The following is a 22,864-nucleotide window of genomic DNA, read 5'->3' on the forward strand; positions in this document are numbered from 1 at the left end:
AGGGCATTGTGTAGATTAGTATACTTAATTGGGGATGACACACTAAAAAAAAGGAGATCGACAGATTAAGTGAACAGCAACCTGTGGCAAATGGATTTCAATGTAGACAAATGCGTGGTCACCCACTTTGGTCTTTAAAAGGATAGTAGAATAGGGTACTTTCTGAATGGTGAAAAGCTAAAACAGTGGAAGCCTCTCGGAGCGCTCCCCTACCCCTAGCCCAGGCCGAGTGCTCATCTCGCACCCGGTCAAAGGCTCCCCCCCCCCAGCCTCTCTCGTTCCCCCCCCCCCCCCCCCCCCCAGCCTCTCTCGCTTTCCCCCCCCCAGCCTCTCTCGCTTTCCCCCCCCCCAGACTCTCTCGCTTTCCCCCCCCACCAGCCCCACTCGCTTTCCCCCCCCCCCCCCAGCCCCTCTCGTTATCCCCCCCCAGCCCTCTCGCTTCCCCCCCCCCCCAACCCCTCTCGCTTCCCCCCCCCCAGCCCCTCTCGCTCCCCCCCCCAGCCCCTCTCGCTTCCCCCCCAGCCCCTCTCACTTCCCCCCCCCAGCCCCTCTCGCTTCCCCCCCCCCCAGCCCATCTCGCTTCCCACCCCAGCCCATCTCGCTTCCCACCCCAGCCCATCTCGCTTCCCCCCCCAGCCCATCTCGCTTCCCCCCCCAGCCCATCTCGCTTCCCCCCCCAGCCCCTCCGCCTCCCCCCCCAGCCCCTCTCGCTTCCCCCCCCCCAGCCATCTCGCTTCCCACCCCAGCCCATCTCGCTTCCCATCCCAGCCCATCTCGCCTCCCCTCCCAGCCCCTCTCGCCTCCCCTCCCAGCCCCTCTCGCTTCCCCCCCAGATCCTCTCGCTTCGTCCCTACAGCCCCTCTCGCTTCCCCCCCAGCCCCTCTCGCTTCCCTCCCCCAGCCCCTCTCGCTTCCCCCCCCCAGCCCCTCTCGCTTCCCCCCCCCAGCCCCTCTCGCTTCCCCCTCCCAGCCCCTCTCGCTTCCCGCCCCCCAGCCCCTCTCGCTTCCCCCCCCAGCCCCTCTCGCTTCCCCCCCCAGCCCCTCTCGCTTCCCCCCCAGCCCCTCTCGCTTCCCCCCCCCAGCCCCTCTCGCTTCCCCCCCCCAGCCCCTCTCGCTTCCCCCCCCAGCCCCTCTCGCTTCCCCCCCCAGCCCCTCTCGCTTCCCCCCCCCCCAGCCCCTCTCGCTTCCCCCCCCCAGCCCCTCTCGCTTCCCCCCCACAGCCCCCTCGCTTCCCCCCCCCAGCCCCTGTCGCTTCCTCCCCCGCCCCCCCAGCCGCCGTCGCTCCCCCCCCAGCCCCCGTCGCTTCCACCCCAGCCCCTCTCCCTCTTCCCCCATCGCTCTCTCCACCCCTCTCTCTTACCTTTCCAGTTGCTGCTGTCCGGGCATCTGCTGCACTTACCTGCGCCAATTTTCTTACCTGCGCTGATTTCTTTAACTCTCCGCAAGGGTTTTCTCAAGTGGCCACATATAGAAACGTAGAAACTAGGTGCAGGAGTAGGCCATTCGGCCCTTCGAGCCTGCACGACCGTTCAATATGATCATGGCTTATCATGTACTTCAGTACCGCATTCTTGCTTTCTCTCCATACCCCTTGATCTCTTTAGCCGTAAGGGCCACATCTAACTCCCTTTTGAATATATCTAACGAACTGGCCTCAACAACTTTCTGTGGTAGAGAATTCCACATGCTCATAATTCTCTAAGTGAAAAAGTGTCTCCTCATCTCGATCCTAAATTGCTTACCCCTTATCCTTAGACTATGACCCCTGCTTCCGGACTTCCCCAACATTGGGAACATTCTTCCTGCATCTCACCTGTCCAATTCCGTCAGAATTTTACATGTTTCTGTGAGATCCCCCCTCATTCTTCTAAATTCCATTGAATATAAGCCTAGTCGATCCAGTCTTTCTTTATATGTCAGTCCTGTCATCTCGGGCATCAGTCTGGTGAACCTTCACTGCACTCCCTCAATAGCAAGAATATCCTTCCTCAGATTAGGAGACCAAAACTGTGCACAATATTCAAGGTGTGGCCTCACAAAGGCCTTGTACAACTGTAGTAAGACCTCTCTGCTCCTATACTCAAATCCTCTCACTATGAAGGCCGACATGCCATTTGCTGCCTTCACCGCTTGCTGTACCTGTATGCCAACTTTCAATGACTGATGTATCATGACACCCAGGTCTTGTTGCACCTCCCCTTTCCCTAATCTGTTACCATTCAGATAATAATTTGCCTTCCTGTTTTTTGCCACTAAAGTGGATAACCTCACATTTATCTACATTATACTGCATCTGCCATATATTTGCCCACTCACCTAACCTGTCCACGTCACCCTGCAGCTTCTTAGCATCCTCCTCACAACTCACACTGCCACCCAGCTTAGTGTCATCTGCAAACTTGGAGATATTATATTCAATTCCTTTGTCTAAATCATTAATGTATATTGTAAATAGCTGGGGTCCCAGCACTGAACCTTGCGGTACCCCACTAGTCACTGCCTGCTATTTTGAAAAGGACCCGTTTATTCCTACTCTTTGCTTCCTGTCTGCCAACCAGTTCTCTATCCACGTCAATACATTATCCCCAATACCATGTGCTTTAATTTTGCACACTAATCTCTTGTGTGGGACCTTGTCAAAAGCCTTTTGAAAGTCTAAATGCACCACATTCACTGGCTCGCCCTTGTCCACTCAACTAGTTGCATCCTCAAAAAATTCTTGAAGATTTGTCAAGCATGATTTCCCTTTCATAAATCCATGCTGACTTGGACTGCTTTCCAAATGCGCTGCTATTTCATCTTTAATAATTGATTCTAACATTTTCCCCACTACTGATGTCAGGCTAACCGGTCTATAATTACCTGTTTTCTCTCTCCCTCCTTTTTTAAAAAGTGGAGTTACATTAGCTACCCTCCAGTCCATAGGAACTGATCCAGAGTCTATAGAATGTTGGAAAATGACCACCAATGCATCCACTATTTCTAGGGCCACTGCTTAGGCTGCATCCCAGAGTACTTATCAGGCCTTGGGGATTTATCGGCCTTCAATCCCATCAATATTCCTAACACAATTTGATGACTAGTAAAGATTTCCTTTCGTTCCTCCTTCTCGCTAGACCCTCGGTCCCCTAGTATTTCCGGAAGGTTATTTGTGTCTGCCTTAGTGAAGACAGAACCAAAGTATTTGTTCAATTGGTCTGCCATTTCTTTGTTCCCCATTATAAATTCACCTGATTCTGACTGTGAGGGACCTACATTTGTCTTCACGTATCTGTAGAAGCTTTTGTAGTCAGTTTTTATGTTCCCTGCAAGCTCATTTTCATACTCTATTTTCCCCCTCTTAATTAAACCCTTTGTCCCTTTGTCCTCCCCTGCTGAATTCTAAATCCCCAGCTGGCCTAAGTAGAAATGGAGTAACTAGCTGGCCAAAGTTGCTTAAATGGCCAGAACTGGTGTAGGTGGCTAGTAACGCCCCCTTTTGAGAGAAAAAAAACTAACCTAACAAAAATGTAACTAAGTGAGTTATGCTGGTGCAAATTGATTGGGGAAACTGGAGATTTTTAAGTTAAGCCAGAAAAAGCAGCCTGCTCCAAAAAGAAACGGAGCAATGCCTGGGGAAAATTGAGCTTGTGGTAGGTAACAGAGCACTTAGAAAATCCTATTATGATTCGGCAGAGTCAACATGGTTTTATGAAAGGGAAATCGTGTTTGACAAATCTATTTGAGTTTTTTAAGATGTAACTCGTAGGATAGATCGGGGGGAAATCAGTGGATGTAGTGTTTTTGGCTTTTCAAAAAGCATTCGATAAGGCACCACACAAGATGTTATTGCACAAAATTAGGACTCATGGGATTGGGGGTAATATATGAGCATGGATTGCAAATGTTTCACCCTTGTTCAAAAAAGGGTGTAAAGATAAACCCAGTAACTATATAGGCCAGTCAGTTTAACCTCGGTAGTGGGGAAGCTTTTAGAAATGGTAATCGGGGACAAAATTAACAGTCACTTGGATAGGTGTGGATTAATTAAGTAAAGCCAGCACGAATTTGTTGAAGGCAAATTGTGTTTAGCCAACTTGATCGAGTTTTTTGATGAGGTAACAGAGAGGGTTAATGAGGGCAATGCGTGGTGTACATGGATTTCCAAAAGGATTTCGACACAGTGCCACTTTGGTGATAAAAACAGAGAGACAGACTATTATCTGAATGGTGACAGATTAGGAAAAGGGGAGGTGCAACGAGACCTGGGTATCATGGTACATCAGTCATTGAAGGTTGGCATGCAGGTACAGCAGGCGGTTAAGAAAGCAAATGGCATGTTGGCCTTCATAGCGAGGGGATTTGAGTACAGGGGCAGGGAGGTGTTGCTACAGTTGTACAGGGCCTTGGTGAGGCCACACCTGGAGTATTGTGTACAGTTTTGGCCTCCTAACTTGAGGAAGGACATTCTTGCTATTGAGGGAGTGCAGCGAAGGTTCACCAGACTGATTCCCGGGATGGCGGGACTGACCTATCAAGAAAGACTGGATCAACTGGGCTTGTATTCACTGGAGTTCAGAAGAATGAGAGGGGACCTCATAGAAACGTTTAAAATTCTGATGGGTTCAGACAGGTTAGATGCAGGAAGAATGTTCCCAATGTTAGGGAAGTCTAGAACCAGGGGTCTCAGTCTAAGGATAAGGGGTAAGCCATTTAGGACCGAGATGAGGAGAAACTTCTTCACCCAGAGAGTGGTGAACCCATGGAATTCTCTACCACAGAAAGTTGTTGAGGCCACTTCACTAAATATATTCAAAAAGGAGTTAGATGAAGTCCTTACTACTAGAGGGATCAAGGGGTATGGCGAGAAAGCAGGAATGGGGTACTGAAGTTGCATGTTCAGCCATGAACTCATTGAATGGCGGTGCAGGCTAGAAGGGCCGAATGGCCTACTCCTGCACCTATTTTCTATGTTTCTATAATAGTCTTGTGAGCAAAGTTGATGCCCATGGAATATAAGGGACAGTGACAGAGTGGATAAGAAATTGGCTAAGTGACAGGAAACACTTGTTTTTCGGACTGGAGGAAGGTATACAGTGGTGTTCACCGGGGTCGGTACTAGGACCACTGCTTTTCTTGATATATATTAATGAATTGGATGTGGGTGTACAGGGCCCAATTTCAAAATTTGTTGATGACACAAATGTGTCATAATCAACAGTGATAAGGACAGTGATAGACCTCAAAAGGACATAGACAGGCTGATGGAATGGACGGACACGTGGCAGATGAAATTTAACACAGAAAAGTGCGAAGTGATGCATTTTGATGGAAAGAATGAGGAGAGGAAATATAAACTAAAGGGTACAATCCTAAAGGGGCTACATGAACAGAGAGAGACCTAGGGGTATATTGTTCACACATCATTAAAGATTTCAGGGCAGGTTGAGAAAGCGGTTTCAAAAGCTTATGGGATCACGGGTTTCGTGAATAGAGGTATAGAGTACAAAAGTGTGAAAATTATGATGAACCTGTATAAAACACTGGCTCGGCCTCAACTGGAGTATTGTGTCCAATTCTGGGCACCACACATTGGACAGGGTGCAGAAAAGATTTACAAGAATGATTCCAGGGATGAGGGACTTCAGTTACTTGGATAGACTGGACAAGCTGGGGTTGTTCTCCTCAGAGCAGAGAAGGTTGAGAAGAGATTTGATAGAGCTGTTCAAAATCATGAGGGTTCTGAACAGAGTCGATCGAGAGAAACTGTTCCCATTGGCAGAAGAGTCAAAAACCAGAGGACACATCATCATCATCATAGGCAGTCCCTCGAATTGAGGATTACTTGCTTCCACGTCAAAAAGTTCACAGGTGTTTCAATGAAGGACCTAATATTCCAGGTCCCGAACTAAGTCTTGAAGGGTGGAAGGTACCTGTGCGTTGATTTTTTTAATGTGTGGTGACCGTTGCACACCAGTCACCACACGGGACCAGAGGACACAGATTTAAGGTGATTGGCAAAAGAACCAAAGGTGACATAAGCAACAAGTTTTTTTACACAGCGAGTGGTTAGGATCTGGAATGCACTGCCTAAAGGGTGGTGGAGGCAGACTCTATCACTGCTTGTAAGAGGGAGTTGGATAAGCACCTGAAAGAATTTTTTTTGCAGGGCTATGGGAAAGGGCAGGAGAGTGGGACTCGCTGAGGTGCTCTTGCAGAGAACCGTCATGGATGCCACAGGCCGAATGGCCGCCTTCTGTGCTGTAACCATTCTATGATTCTATGATTGAGGATTGGTTAATGGACAGAAAACAGAGTAGGAATAAACGGGTCATTTTCGGGTTGGCAGGCTGTAACTAACGGGGTACCTCAAGGATCAGTGCTTGGGCCTCAGTTATTTACAATCTATATTAATGACTTAGATGAGGGGACTGAGTGCAACATATGTAAGTTTGCTGATGATACAAAGTTAGGCGGGAAAGTAAGCTGTGAGGAGGACACAAAGAGTCTGCAGAGAGATATAGACAGGTTGACTGGGCAAGAACATGGCAAATGGAATACAATGTGGGGAAATCCGAAGTTATCTACCGTATATACTCGCGTATCATGCGACTTTTGAAGACCTAAATTGTAACCTAAATTTGGGGGGTCGCATGATACGCGAGATACAAAATTTGCGGGTGTGAAGTGCTGGCCAAGATTAGGCTGTTAGGCTGTTAAGCAGACCGTATCCACGCTGAATCTCGGCATGCTCCAACAATCCTCTATGTAAAGACATTTCTCTTGGTTTCTCCTCTCACTCTCCATGATGGTTGTAAATCGAATATCCCTGGTTGATATTAGTTCCTCGATACTCATGACCAAATCATTAGTTTATGTGGAAAACAAGCCAAGTTCCTGCAGCATACCACTAACTACATCCTCCCAATGCAAAAAAAAATCCATTTGACTCCTGCTGAAATTCTTCTCTTCAGGGGGAGAGAGAGTCGCGGAGGTCGGGGGGAGAGAGAGCGTCGCGGAGGTCGGGGGGAGAGAGAGTCGCGGAGGTCGGGGGGGGAGAGAGAGTCGCGGAGGTCGGGGGGGAGAGAGTCGCGGAGGTCGGGGAGAGAGAGTCGCGGAGGTCGGTGGGGGAGAGAGAGTCGCGGAGGTCGGGGGGAGAGAGTCGCGGAGGTCGGTGGGGGAGAGAGAGTCGGGGGGGGAGAGAGAGTCGTGGAGGTCGGGGGGGGGAGAGAGAGTCGCGGAGGTCGGGGGGGGAGAGAGAGTCGCGGAGGTCGGGGGGGGAGAGAGAGTCGCGGAGGTCGGGGGGGGAGAGAGAGTCGCGGAGGTTGGGGGGAGAGAGAGTCGCGGAGGTCGGGGGGGGAGAGAGAGTCGCGGAGGTCGGAGGGGGAGAGAGAGTCGCGGAGGTCGGGGGGGAGAGAGAGTCGCGGAGGTCGGGGGGAGAGAGTCGCGGAGGTCGGGGGGGGAGAGAGAGTCGCGGAGGTCGGGGGGGGAGAGAGAGTCGCGGAGGTCGGGGGGGGAGAGAGAGTCGCGGAGGTCGGGGGGGGAGAGAGAGTCGCGGAGGTCGGAGGGGGAGAGAGAGTCGCGGAGGTCGGAGGGGGAGAGAGAGTCGCGGAGGTCGGGGGGGGAGAGAGAGTCGCGGAGGTCGGGGGGGGGAGAGAGAGTCGCGGAGGTCGGGGGGGGGTAGAGAGAGTCGCGGAGGTCGGGGGGGGGTAGAGAGAGTCGCGGAGGTCGGGGGGGGAGAGAGAGTCGCGGAGGTCGGGGGGGGGAGAGAGAGTCGCGGAGGTCGGGGGGGGGAGAGAGAGTCGCGGAGGTCGGGGGGGGAGAGAGAGTCGCGGAGGTCGGGGAGAGAGAGCACGGAGAGAGAGCACTGAGAGAGAGCAGAATCCACTCGATGTTTCATGTTAAGGTCTGTATTCGATCTCAAAAAAGTGACTCGCATGATACATGAGATATATGGTAAAATCATGTTTTGGGGACGAAAATTCAGGGGTCGCATGATACGCGAGATCGCAGGATACGCGAGTATATACGGTACTTTGGTAGGAAAAACAAAAAAGCAGAATAATTTTTGAATGGTGAGAGACTGAGAAACATTGGTATTCAGCGGAATCTGGATGTCCTTGCACATGAATCACAGAAAGTTAGCATGCAGGTGCAGCAAGCATTTAGGAAAGCAAATGATACGTCAGCTTTTGTTGCAAAGGGATTAGAGAATAAGAGTAAAAAAAAGTCTTACAACAGTTATGCAGGGCATTGGTGAGGTCGCACCTGGAGTCCAGTGTACAGTTCTGGTCTTACCTAAGGAAGGATATGCTTGCCTTAGAGTGAGTCCAACAAAGGTTCACTAGACTGGCTCCTGGGATGGGGGGATTTCTCTATGAGGAGAGATTGAGTAGACTATGCCTATATTCTCTAGAATTTAGAAGAATGAGAGGTGATCTCATTGAAACGTATACAATTCTTATGGGGCTTGACAGGATTGATGCTGAGAAAATATTTCCCTTGGCTGGAGAATCAAGAACATGGGCTCACAATCTCTGAATAAGGGGTCAGCCATTTAGGACTGAGATGAGGAGAAATTTCTTCACTCAAAGGGTTGTGAATCTTTGGAATTCTCTACCCCAGAGAGCTGTGGATGCCCAGTTGTTGACTATATTCAAGGCAGAAGTTGATAGATTTTTGGGAATTAAGGGATATTGGAGTCGTGCGGAAAGGTGGAGTTGAGGTAGAAGATCAGCCATGATCTTGTTGAATGGCGGTGCAGGCTCGAAGGGAAAAATGGGCTCCTCCGGTTCCTATTTTTTATGTTCGTATGTTCTTTGTATTGAGAACAATTTCCTGGTTTCAGTCCCAAAAGTGCCCCTTCTCTCGTTTGAACTTGTGTTCGTCAGTTACTTTCCTGTCCTCGCACATCTTTCCTTTCTCTTCATAGAGCAAATTATCTGCCTCCTTAAACTTGACCTGGCGATCTGAGGTATACCACCAGTTCATTTTACTCAAAACCCCATGGATAAGAGAACAGGATGCTATCTTGCCTCTGTGTGTCCTGATCACAGACACCAAAAGTGAGAGTAGCCTGAGGGCATCATTTACTAACAGTTTTTAAAAAAAAGTTTCATTCTAAGAATTTAAAAAACGTTTTTTTCCCTTTCTCATGTTGGAAAGTACCTTTCTGCCATTCTCTTGCTGCCACCTCCTACTTTCCTAACTGAGATTGGACTTTGCTGTGCCAAGGGAATGTGACTAAACGAGTATATCTAACATTCTTTGGTACAGGCTGCTGGTACTGGATTGTTGAGTAATTTTGCAAGACTTGATCATTTTTGTTTTAATTCTGTGTCCTAAAGCATTGAACCTATTAGTAACAGTACACTGGTTTCCATGGAGTTGAAGCACTAAATTGGAATGGTTAATAAATTTGTTTTTACTGCAAATAATTTTCAGCTTGTTAGAGCTGAAATATTGTGGAGTAATTCTTATTTTGAGAGAGATCTGCTTGTACATGTATAACGTCCGGAATCCTCGAGACCGAGTCCGTGCCGGGTTTTCAAGAAAATCAATAGTGCAGAAAATCTCAGCGGGTCAGGCAGCATCTGTGGAGAGAACCTGAAAGGTCATCGACCTGAAACGTTAACTCTGTTTTTCTCTCCACAGATGCTGCCTCACCCATTGAGATTTCCATCATTTTCTGTTGTTATTTCGGATTCCATCCGCAGTATTTTGCTTTTGTGTAAGAAAATCAATAGTCTGAAATCCGAAATCCTCTACCAAATTCGTGTCGGGTTTTGAGCAGCGAGGTCCAAAATCCGGCAAAACTCGAAATCCAGCACGGATTCGGTCAAGGATTCCGGATTTCAGACTCATGATTTTCTTGTCTGAAGTCCGAAATCCTTGATTGAATCCGTGCCGGATTTCGGGTTTTCCAGGATTTTGGACCTCGCTGCTCGCCGATTCACGCCGCTCCTCCATTCTTTGCCGCCCATCGATTCCCGCTGCCCGCGGCCCCGCAGCACTGCGCTTTTTACCGCTAAGTAGCCTCCTTATTCCTCCTACCAAACTAAACCACTCCACTGCTGGCCGCCTCAAAAATGTCTGGTTTTTGGACAATAATTCCGGATTCCGGACGATTCCATCAGCTGTGCGCAAAATGTCCGATTTTCAGACAACTCCAGTTTTCAGAGTTCCGGATTCGGGACGTTGCACCTGTACTAACATAATTCGGGCCCAACAGGTAAAGCAAATTAACATTATAACTGTGTTAAATGGTTATTCTAACTGTTATACGAGAAATTGTTGAAGTTCGAATATTTAGATATTTTGAGTTTATTGATAGATTAGAAACTCACCAAAGCTAGCCTCATTCTCAGGATTGTCCCACAACCCCAGTCACTCAGTAAAACTCACTCAACTATTATTGCCTTTTGCATTGCATGCTACAAATTGATTGTATATCATTGTGCAATAACCAAAGAATTAATAGCAAACGACTCCTTAATTAATTTTAAATGGGAGCATTATTTATGCTATAGACAGATCATTTTTTTGCTATTATAATTTCAATAATAGTTGAATGGAAACAGTACACTTATTTCATCCAGGAAATTGTTTTCTCACAGTCTGAATTGCAAACCTGTGCTGAACTTTAAAATGAAAAGTTGATCATAGATAGCACCGCTGCACACCTGTAACGAAAACTTTAGCTACTTCATTGTTCGTTAATAGAATCACCATCAATAAATCTTCTAGCATTGGAAGTCTGCCAGTTAAAATATAAAACAACTTGGAACAATAAAAATATTTTTCAAATGCTCTCCAGGAAGTTCTTTGTGCAGTATATCTTTTTTTTAAAATAAAATGTACAGCAATACTTCTTTGTTTTCATTGAATGTCAGGATCAATCCCAGCAGAGAGCTGCACTCCGAATGATCCAGTCAGAGAATTGGTGCTAAAATGTTATATCCATATCCCTAAGCCTTTCAGTGTTTCAGTGCAAGATGAGTGAATTTACTCTTTCTCTCCTCCCTCCGCATAATGATGAAAATGTATCATCTCTCATTTTTCTGCTTTTTTGAACTACGACAATTTCTCTTGCAAGCTAACGATGGTTTACTGCTGGCCAAAAGCAGCTGAGCATAGCACATTGAAGGGAAGGACTAGTTGTCATTCTTACATTTTGGCACATCAATTTGAATCTGTTTAGAATTGTGTTGAAGTACATGTACCATTTATAAAATGAATCTCTAAAAATAAACTGATCCTTGGATTCTATAATCATTTTTAATCCAAAAATCTTTTAATTTGAGGACTGACAGCTTGGGAGTATTTTGCAATAGGAATTGGAAGCCAGTGAGGCAAATAACGTTGCTGCTCTTAACAGGCCATTACCTTGTATGTACAGTGTTACAGCAGCATTACACATGTAATTTGGTCCCACGCTTTATTTGTACAGATTTGAATAAAATCCAGTTAAGTAAAAAATCAGCGCTAAGCTTGAATTGACGTGGTGAAAGTTCCATACTTCTTTTGAGTGTAGAACTGAAATTTGTAAGATTACTTGTGTATTAATCAATTTTGATTCCTTTTTGAAAAAAACACGTGAATAACTGATTCAATTTTATACTTTTTAATTCAACATACTTTAAAAGCTGAATGTACCAACAGTTACTGCTGCTTTTCAAAATGTTTTTAACATTCAGTTTTTCCCCCTTTTTTTTTTTAAGTATTACTGTGCAAGCATTTAGACCAACAGTGAGAGAGCAGAGTGAACATATAAGCAAATGACTTAGCTGTTGAAGCACTGTTACTTGCATCCTTTAATAGTAATTCAATTATTTCACTGTGTCCGGTTCAATAACTCTTTAAAGCTAGATACCATGATGTAATTAACACTGATGTTTAAAGTTATTCAGTTGCCTTGGTCTGAATTCCAACTGATCCATTTACTTAATATTTTTTCCACGAAGTGACCAAAGCAGAAATGCCCATCGATAACCACGTTGTCAAAAACTAATTTCTAAGTCTAAAATAGTCTAACAAACACCTTGGGATGTTTTACTATGTTAAAGGTGCTAGCACCTTTAACATAGTAAAATGACCCAAGACGCTTCATGGGAGCATTATCAGACAAAATTTGACACTGAGCCATATTGGAGATATTCGGTCAAAGTGGTAGGTTTTAAGGGGCATCTTAAAGGGGTAGAGAGGCGGAGATGTTTAGGGAGGGAATTCCAGAGTTTATGGCCTAGACAACTGAAGGCACAGCCACCAATGGAGGGGCAAAGGAAATTGGGGGTGCACAAGAGGCCAGAATTGGAGGAACGCAGTGTTCTTGGAGTGTTGTAGGGCTGGAGGAGGTTACAGTGGTGATGCCATGGAGGGATTTGAACACAAAGATGAGAATTTTAAATTTGAGGTTTGCTGGAGGCATTTCTCACCTGAAACACACCAATGGGAGGTATGCAAGCATTTGATTCTGTCTCCTTACGTTTTTTACTCTTATCACTGTAGCACCTTTATCTCTTGCTTTTCCAACTGAGTCAGAAATTGACTGGTTCAGTTGCTGTGATAGAAAGCTGTGTGGGCTCTTTGTTGTAGGCTATTGTCTCTTAACTCCGAAATTTCTTTTCATTAAATAATTCCTCCTCCAAATCTATTTTTCCCCCTTGTGAGAAAGAAATGGTCTTTCCCTGTTTCTTGTTAGTTATTGTGGAGTCCTGCAAGCTCTGGACAGAAACGGATTCTCATTGTGCTAAAAGTTAGGCAATCATTAGTCTTGTGAATTTTAACTTTGGCATTCAGAGCAACTTGAAGTACTGTACTTTTTCTAAGTTAGCCAGCAGTGAACTTAAATTCCAGAATGTGTTATAATACATAGTCTGGGCTCCAGCTCAGCATATTGGCATACCATTTTCTCTGCATAATGATTTAATTGTTGTCCATTTTTAAAAATAAATTTGCATACAGATTGTGTATGAAGCAAAATCTGTCTGTAACTAGTTCATGTCGTTAAAGCTGGATGATCTACCAGCTGCTAATCAGCTTTCAGATAATACATAACAGTGGGACTGATTGAATTTTTCTTTTGAGGCCAATCTTCATGGTACTCAGAGATAAGAATGAACAAAAACTTAGCTGATCAATATAATTCAGTGGCATAAACTGGTTGAGAAATGAGCATCTTATTGAGTTATAACATAGGGAGAGAGGTAGGACATAGCATAATAGCCAGAGTTCACAGTTCACCTTTCAGTAATCATGGAATTTACTAAATATTCAGTTGAGTCATTAATCTGGTATCAACCTGACTGATCACAGGGAAATTAATATGGGGCATCTGATATGATCAAAAATAGGAGAGAATATGGAAAAAGAAGGAAAGTGTTTAAGAGATGCAATATCCATTTACAAATCAGGAATGAGCACTAACCTGAGTAATTACAGGCCAGCGAGTTTAACATCTGCGGTAGGGATAATTTTGGAATATTTAATTAAAAACGTATTAAATTGGCTAGAACAACAATGATTTACATTTATATAGTGCCTTTAGAAAACGTCCCAAGGAACAACATAGTTATAATCAATAAAATGAACAGTGAGCTCAATTAGGAGATGTTAGAAGGTGAGATCAAAAACTTGGTCCAAGAGGTAGGTTTTGAGGTGGACTTTATAGAGGTTCTTGGAACATAGAAATAGTAGCAGGAATATGCCATTCAGCCCTTTGAGCCTGGAGGTGGCGATGCAGAGGGGTTTAGAAAGAGAATTTCAGAGCATGAGGCCTAGGTGACTGAAAGCATAGTTACCAATAGTGGGATGAAGGAAGGGGAGGATGCACAAGAGGTCAGAATCAGAGAAACAGAGAGTTTGAGTAAGGGGTTATAAGGCTGGAGGAGGTTACAGAGATAGGAGTTATGGCATTTTTTCCGAATGATTGGAAGTGGATAGTAGTGTCCCAAAGGTTCTGTTTTGGAACCACTTCTATTTACTGTGTACATAACCGATTTGGATATAGGGCTAGAGGGAGTGAGAATCCAAATTAGTAGACAATATGAAAATAGGATGCATAGTAAATAATTCTAAGGAGGGTGCAAGGAGATAGTGGGCACAAGTTTCGGCTCGAGTTGCTTGTATTTTTTTGGAGCAACTAGTTTAGAATGGAGTATCTTAGAAATCGCAATTCTCGGCATTTAGTTTGCTCCAATTCTAGTGAGTTAGAATAGTTTCATTTTAGAACAGTTTTTTTTCAAAAGGAGGCGTTACCAGCCACTTACGCCTGTTTTGCAAATTTAGGCAGCGAAAACTTACTCGAAACTAACTTAGAATGGAGTAAGTGTAGATTTTTGTACACTCAGAAAAACCTTGCCTACACTTATAAATCAGGCGTAGGGAGCGAGAGATGGGGGACGGAGGGAAGTTTACAAGCATTAAACACTTCACTTTTACAAATAAAGAGCTATCATTAATAATAAATGATAAATAAATTAATAAATCAATCACAAAAATTAAAAAAATAATTAAAAATCAATCAATAAATAAAAAATTAAGTTTCTACTCACCTACTGCAGCACCGGAAGCCTTCCAACAACTTGCTGGGACAGAGCCCCGCCAATGTGTTTCTCTCTGTCTCTGTCAGTGTCTCTGTGTTTTTGACAGCAAGGGGAGGGGGTGGTGGGGTGGGGGGGGGAGAGAGACAGGAGGGGAAAGGACTGAACGGGAGGAAGGGAATGGGGCTGAATGGGAGGGGGGGCGCTGAACGGAGGCTGAACGGGAGGGATGGGGTGGAGGGAGGCTGAACGGGAGGGGGGGGGGTGGGGGGAGTGAGGGAGGCTCAGAGGGAGGGAGGCTGAACGGGAGGGGGTGGGTGGGTGGGGAGGCTGAACGGGAGGGGTGGTGCGGGGGGAGAAGATGAATGGGAGGTGGGGGGGAGGTTGATTAGGAGGGAGGGAGGGAGGCTGAATGGGAGTGGGGAGGGGGCGGGAGGATGAATGAGCGGGAGGGGGGGAAGGCTGAATGGCGGCTGAACTGCAGATAATCGGTGTGGGTGTTTCGAGGAAGCCCAAGTCCCGATAACTCAGCTCATTTTCAATGCCCGGGGAGCCCATTCAGCCAGGGCTAGGGACGGCGTGCTTTGGACCCCTCCCACGCAGCATCGCAGAGATTCAGGCTGTGAGGAGCTACTGCACATGCGTGCACACCCTTGTGCTGCGCTACGCCGAGGCCAAAGACGTCCCGAGGAGACCGGAGAATCACAGGTAAGTTTTCGGCGCCCTTTTTATTCCAGAAAGTTGGCGCACCTTATGGAGGTGTGCCGTTTGGCCAATTGATGCTAGAATGGGCAAAAAGGTGTCGCACATTTTGTCTAATCGAGGGCAAATCATCCAGAATTCACATTCTTGATTGCTGTCCAATGACCCTGATGAAAGTGCTTTTGAGAGGGTGTTGGGTAAATATGGGAATATAATTTTCCTCCCCCCCCTCCCCCAACACTCCTCCTCAAGAAGGTAATTTGTAAGGCTATACCAAAGTGTGGAATCAGTGCCTTCAGCAAAGCTAGTGGAGAAAATGGCAAGAAGTATAAAACAAACAGAAATATCCCAAGTTAACAAAGGAAGGCAATGGATATTTCTTAGAACCGTAGAAATCTATTTATAGATTTGGGAACAAATTATAGACCTAATAGATTTTTTTTTTTACTTTCTCTTCTCTTTCACAGTTGTACCTGTAATCCTCAAAGCATTGACCTTTGATGAGAAGCGTGGTGCTTGCAGTGTGGGATCGAACGTGAGAGATGCAGCTTGCTATGTTTGCTGGGCCTTTGCTCGTGCTTATGATCCTCAGGAAATGAAACCATTTGTTAATCAGATAGCAAGGTAAGAGTATTTTACAATCCTTTTCCTTATCATTACAGATGACCTCTAAGAGAAATGAGGTTGAGCAATCTCTGTCCACTTTCATGGGTCTTGGACCATGGCATAAAAGTGCGATTACTTGCATTTATATTAGCACTCATATTCTGAGAGACCACAGGATAATTGGAAGGTATCTGCTTAAAATGAAGTCTGAAGTTCAACTGTTTTTAAGATATGATAAATTCCAGCTACTCTATTATTAAATTAAAGTCACATCCTGCAAGTAGTTTCAGACATTTAGGCCCCGAACTTGGTGCACTCACCGCCCACTGCCGCCGATTTTTATGGGCGGCCTCCCCTCGGTGCCAGTTTTCTCTAGGCCCCCTGCCGGTTGGGGGGGGGGGCGGGGTGGGGGGGCTGAAGAGAGGACTGCTGGGGACCGCCCACTGATGCCCGCTAGTACGTAAGGCACGTAAGTGTCCTCCCGCCTGCCGAGCTGCCAGATTGCTCCAGGCGGGAGTTGGTGGCAGCAGAGGGGGAAGGACCGCTGTGTGGAGGCAGGTCTAACCTCAATGGTAACTATGAAGACCTGCTACAAAAGGTTAGTGATTCAGGTGGAGGTTTTCCAGTGGGTTTTTTTGTGTAAATTTTTATTTTTATGTGTTCCCCCCATCCCCTGGGCCCGACTCAATCTTCAGTGGGGAGGATCCAACTTTGGCGAGGATTGCATTTGCCGCCGAGATTGGGAACTCGTGCCCGCTACCGCCCACATTCAGGGCATAAGTCGATTTTTGCCGCTGGGCGGTCTTTGCAGGTCTTTTTGAGGAATCTCCCTGCCAAAGTCCCATCAGTTATCTCAGCGGTCCTTTGGGCGACACTTGGGCGGGCCTTAGCTTCCATCGGGCCCTTAGATTGTTATTTCAGTCAGTGTCATTTTATTGTACCCTCCCACCTTAACTGAGTTTGGAATTCTGAGGTTGGTATGTGGGACCAGTCAAGATGCTTATACCATTCAGAACAATAAGAGGCTCGTGCTAGCAGATCCATTGAGTGCTTCGGCAGAGCGCTTGTCTTGCAGTTGAAAGAGATTATTAGACATTTCTGTTGCATCAATTTTTGTGTTGCATTCCTGACATTAGAAACCTCAAAATATTGTCATTGTGCATCTCAACTTTAGGAATGTTAGTGATGAAGAATTTTTTTAAATAATCAATTTTGGGCATCAGGTATTGCAGAGCTAGATGCAGTGTAAAGGTACCTCTACTTTACCCCAACATGTGCCTCTGCTCCAGCCTCGGAAATATGCCAATAATGTAGCAGCGTGACATTTTTCCTTTTCCATACCAGTTAGCCTGCAGTCTCTTTAAGTAAGTGTGCTAATTATAGATAGTTTTATGCAATGGTCCCAGGCCCACTAAACTGGATTGAGATTTCTCAAAAACATTTCACAATCCTTTCACCCTAGGTCTTGGAGGTAGATGCCCAATGTCAAACCAAGTGTACTAACTAGCTGAATGTTAAACTTCTATTAAAAAAAATATAATACTTAAAATTATTTTTTTTTAGTCCAAAATATTTGCATATGCCCTTACTTCAGTATTTACCTGGAGAGGCGTGCAATCATTTGGTTTTCAACTTGGAACATTTTACAAACAAAATGTTTAAAATGTCTTCTTCAGGTAGACTTAACAGTTGATTTATGTGTATGAAGATTAAAAATGTGAAGACTTATTTTACTAAATTAGATGTGAATTGAATACTATTGTGCACACAAGTTAATGAGCACCCGAGATCCAACTCTGGGATGGTCACAAGCTGAATTATAGTCTGAGTTTTGGATATTCTTAGTTTGTACAACTCGCCGAAGCCTAAGTGTGAGTCATTGAAAGCTCGAAGTATTCTGCTTCAACCAAGCAATAGATAGCAAAATATGGTACTGTCTTTGAAGACCTAAGCAGCAGGACTTTAACATCACCACATCATTATTTTGCTCATGTGCAACAGGCAGATTGTCACAGCCAGTCATGCATGCACAGAATCAGGGCTTTATGATGTGGGGGCTGATCTTCATGGAGACCAGTTGCATTGTAGCATGTAAATGTGAGACATTGGCACTCAAAGGTCATTCAGTGCCCATTCAAGTATAAAAGAGCTTTTGAAGCTTTACATACATACCTACAATCCTGCTGTCACAAGGAGTAATTTATTGAAGTAGACCATTCAATGTTCTCTATCAGTTGATCAAATGGACTTGAATAGTAAAGTCATTATAATAAATTAAAAACAGAAAATGCTGGAAATACTCAGCTGGTCCGGCAGCATCTGTGGAGAGAGAACCAGAGTTAATGTTTCAGGTTGATGACCTTTCATCAGAACTGGCAAAAGTTAGAGATGTAACCAGTTTTAAGCAAGAAAGAGCAAAAGGGGAAGATCTGTGATAGGGTGGAAAGCAGGAGTGATTAAATGACAAAAGGGATGATGGTTCAGGGCAAAAGTGGGTGGTAATGAAACAAATAAAGAAACAAACGATGGATCTAGAAGAAGAAAGAAAGAAAGACTTGGATTTATATAGTGCCTTTCACGACCACCGGATGTCTAAAAGCACTTTACAGCCAATGAAGTAATTTTGGGGTATAGTCACTGTTGTAATGTAGGAAATGGAGGAGGCGTAAATGGCAACTACAGAACCATTACCAGCACCTGCTGCCCGACAAAATAGAAGCAGTGGTTAGGAGCTGAAATTGTTGAACCCAGAGTCTGGAAGTCTATAAAGTGTCAAATTGAAAGATGAGTTGCTGTTTCACGTGCTTCTGTTGAGCTTCATTAGAACAGTCTAAGAGGCTGAGGTCAGAGTGGGACAGAGAATTTAAATGGCAAGCGACCAGAATCTCAGTGTGAAGCTTGCAGACTGAACGGAGGTGTTCAGCAAAGCAATTAACAAATCTGCCTTTGGTCTCCCCAATGTAGAGGAGACTACATCATAAGCAGTGAATACAATATACTAAATTGAAAGAAGTACAAGTAAATTGCTGTTTCACTTGGAAGCAATGTTTGGGGTCCTGGACGGTGGGAATGGGTGAAAGTGAAGATGTTGCATCTCCTGCGCTTGCACGGGAACGTGCCTTGGGAATGAGAGCGGGTGTTGGGGCTGGTTGAAGAGTGGACCAGGATGTCGCCGAGGGAACAGTCCCAATGGAATGCTGAAAAGGGAGGGGAAAAGGTGTTTGGTGATGGCATTGCGTTCGGTGGCTATGTGTCACATTTATCTGTTTTGTCTTATAACACTGCTGTGAAACGCCTTGGGACGTTTTGCTACGTTAAAGGCGCTATATAAATAAAAGTTGTTGAGATGGCAGAGAAACATAGAAAGTAGGTGCAGGAGAAGGCCATTCGGCCCTTCGAGCCTGCATCGCCATTCAATATGATCATGCAATCTCAGTATCCCATTCCTGCTTTCTCTCCATACCCCCTGTTCCCTTTAGCTGTCAGGGCCACATCTAACTCCCTTTTGAATATGTCTACCGAACTGGACTCAGCAACTTTCTGTGGTAGAGAATTCCACAGGTTCACAACTCTGAGTGAAAAAGTTTCTCCTCATCTCGGTCCTATATGGCTTATCCCATATCTTTAGACTGTGACCCCTGGTTCTGGACTTCCCCCACATTGGGAACATTCTACCTGCATCTAACCTGTCCAGTCCCATCAAAATTTTATAAGTTTCTATGAGATCCCATCTCATTATTCTAAATTCCAGTGATTATAAGCCTAGCCGATCCAGTCTTTCCTCATATGTCAGTCCTGCCATCCCGGGAATCAGTCTGGTGAACCTTTGCTGCACTCCCTCAATAGCAAGCATGTTCTTCCTCAGATTAGGAGACCAAAACTGCACACAATACTCAAGGTGTGGTCTCACCAAGGCCCTGTACAACTGCAATAAAACCTCCCTGTTCCGATACTCAAATCCCCTCGCTATGAAGGCCAACATGCCATTTGCTTCCTTACTGCCTGCTATACCTGCATGCCTACCTTCAATGACTGATGTACCATGACTCCCAGGTCTCTTTGCACCTTCCCTTTTCCTAATCTGTCACCATTCAGATAATAATCTGCCTTCCTGTTTTTTGCCATCAAAGTGGATAACCTCACATTTATCCACATTATACTGCATCTGCCATGCTTTTGCCCACTCACCTAACCTGTCCAAGTCCCCCTGCAGCCTCTTAGCATCCTCCTCGCAGTTCGCACTGCCACCCAGTTTAGTGTCATCTGCAAACTTGGAGATATTACCTTCAATTCCTTCGTCTAAATCATTAATGTATATTGTAAATAGCTCGGGTTCCAGCACTGAACCCAGAATGATCCGTTTAATGTGAAGGTTAGTTGGGTGTAAGGTGAGGAGTTGGGGAACCCGATCGTGGTTCAGGGAGAGAGGAGAAGGGTTGAGAGCAATGGTGCCTTTGAGCGTAACACCTATCTAATCTTCTTGGCTGTTGCTCTGACTCATCTGTTCCCCTGTTTGCAGGCCGATTGCCCCTGCATGCTTTCATTAGGGATACCTTCAGGCCTTTGATGGGTGAAGATGGTGCCTCATAAGCGTGTGCGTGTGTAATTGGAAAATTAGAACTGACTATTGTCACTTCTCTTACCGAGCTGACTGGGCACTTGGCAACAGCTCTAATCTACAGGAGACAAAACAGAGCTCCATATCATTTCACTTGTGATTTGTGATGATATTGAAAGGGATATGGTCTTTTAATTCCCAATCTGTGGCTGAAATAGGCCTTGGCTTTCTAGAATTTTTAAGTGACTGGTGGAGTAATTATCACAGCTGATCAGAGGTAAAACTGCCTGCCGGATTTTTTGATGTGCTGATTGTTGTTGCCCAGGGCTGTTTAAAAATGATGAAACTTCATTGCACACTGTGCAACTTTGCTTCATTGTCAAACTGAACGTGCTTGGCAGCCTTCTCTTGGGCGTGAATTGTCGGAATGGGATTAGCTGCTTCTCGTTGAACAATAAGAGCCAAACAGAAGACGATACTGAAATGAGTTATATCCATAGAATATTAATGTTTTCGGTTAAGGTTGTGTTCAGAAAATTATTTTTTTTTAAACTGGTGCAAATAGTACAGTTGGCAAGAATCCAGTGTCCAACTGATTGGTTTCTGTGTTCCAAATTAATCCTGGCATTAGGTAACAGGTAAATTTCATGCAGGGGCAGTTTCAGAGGTAGTGCAGCATATGTTAGTGTCTGGATTGTCAACCAGTTACCTGTCCAAGTCATCACTCCTGGACATGATTGCACATTTACAGTTGTCATCAGAATAATAATTTTTCACTTGACAAAGTGCCACGGCAAAACTATTTGAGACAGTGCATTGGTGCGATAATAGCAGTGGTTGCGGGGTGTTGGTTTGATTCTCTGTGCACTTGACATGCTGATCTTATCTCTGCTGCAGTAGTTGGGGAAGTTCTCGGTGGATGCTAGGTAACACCCTATAGTGGGAGGAAAAACTTGAGTGCGAGTTAAGCTCAGACTTAAGTTACATACCTCCTGGTAGCATGGGTGGAGGCCTGGAATCCAGTTACCTGCAGTCTTGGCTGCAGGTGGTGTGTGGTCCGGAAAGAACAAGGGGACTGAGCTGACAGTAAAGTAAAAGATATAAAATTTTAGGCTGGGATCCCAGCCACTGCCCAAACTGGTAAGATCAGTTACAGACGAGACCATATTCAAGAAGTAGTTTTGCACTGGATAACAAATTGCCTGCAGTTGTTTTTTCCATGTAGCTTTCATGTGATGCCGAAGCATAAATACCTAGCCATATATTAAAGACATGGACTTTTTATGCTTGCACAATTATTAATAAAATATACTGAACTTCAAATCCTAAAAACTATGCAGAGCAGGGTCCCCAACATAACCAAGTTACAGCCGACAATGTAAGATGTTCACTTAATCAATAAAATTAGGCTCGTGTAATCATAGCTTCTATAGGTTCCACAAAATCTGGGAGAGCTATTGGCATAAGTGTAACTTGAACTCCAATTTATAGTTTACTGTGCTCAGCAAAACATTAAAAAAGGTCACTGACGATACTGGCTAAAACAACAACTTGTATTTATATGGCACTTTTAACGCAGAAATTGTCCCAAGGTGCTTTACAGAAGGGGGACGAAAGAAAATAGCTCAAAGGAGTAAAGGAATGAACAGCAAGTCATGATGATAGAGTTAGAAAAGGTGTCCAAATGCTTGGTCAAGAAGGTAGGTTTTTAAAGATACAGAGGTCTTCAATGAGAGTTTTAGCAGTTAGAACCCAGTCAGCTTAAGGTTTCCATTAGTGTTGGGGATGCACACAAGTCAAGAGTCCGAAAACTGAAGGATGTGGGACAGGGTTTCAGAGGGGCCTCGCGGGAGGGAAGGCTGTAATCCGAGGCAAAGGATGGCGGCAACTTCCCTTGCAGGAGGGGTTATATGATTGGAGGGTGTTGCAGAGATGGCATAGAGCAAGCCCAAGCAAGAGATTTGAAGATGAAGACAAGGATTTTAAATTTAATAAATTGGGGAACTTGGAGCCAATTTAGGTCAGCGACGATGGGAACGATGGGTGAGGAAGATTTAGTAAGCACTGGGGACAGACAGTTGAATTTTGAACAAGTTTTAACATGTGGAGGATGTGAGGCCGGCAAGGAGAGCGTGGAAGAAATCCAGTTCTATAGATGTTAAACGTTCAGATAAGGGTTGCATTAGCAGTAAAAGATAAGTTAATAATACAAATTCGGGTCTATTGTAGATATCATCTTGGGTATAGTGTTGTCAGTCACTCCCTCAGCAGTCTGGGTGCCTACTTTTTATGGAAGTTGAATCCCATTGCGTTATATCTGCTTCTGTACTAGTGGGACCCAGGAGTGTAACAATGAAACTCCCTTTTGAATTGGCCTGGATTTCTGTCAATTCTGCAAATTTACTCCTTCAATTTCTCCAGAGGCAGACCAAGTTAGCGCTGAGTGAGGCAAAGTTGGGTCCGAATTGTAAGTTACTTAC

The 22,864-nt window shown here is 45.1% G+C and overlaps 1 protein-coding gene across 1 annotated transcript in view; it reads left to right on the forward strand.

Annotated features, from left to right (window-relative positions):
- Window positions 1-22,864, forward strand: part of tbcd (tubulin folding cofactor D) — a 400,428-nt gene that overhangs the window by 177,642 nt on the left and 199,922 nt on the right. Inside the window, exon 14 of the mRNA XM_070857568.1 lies at window positions 15,688-15,844. Coding sequence (XP_070713669.1) covers window positions 15,688-15,844 — 157 coding nt within the window. The remainder of the gene's footprint in view (window positions 1-15,687; window positions 15,845-22,864) is intronic.

The sequence above is a fragment of the Pristiophorus japonicus genome, chromosome 16, assembly GCF_044704955.1.
Source record: "Pristiophorus japonicus isolate sPriJap1 chromosome 16, sPriJap1.hap1, whole genome shotgun sequence".
NCBI lineage: Eukaryota > Metazoa > Chordata > Chondrichthyes > Pristiophoridae > Pristiophorus > Pristiophorus japonicus.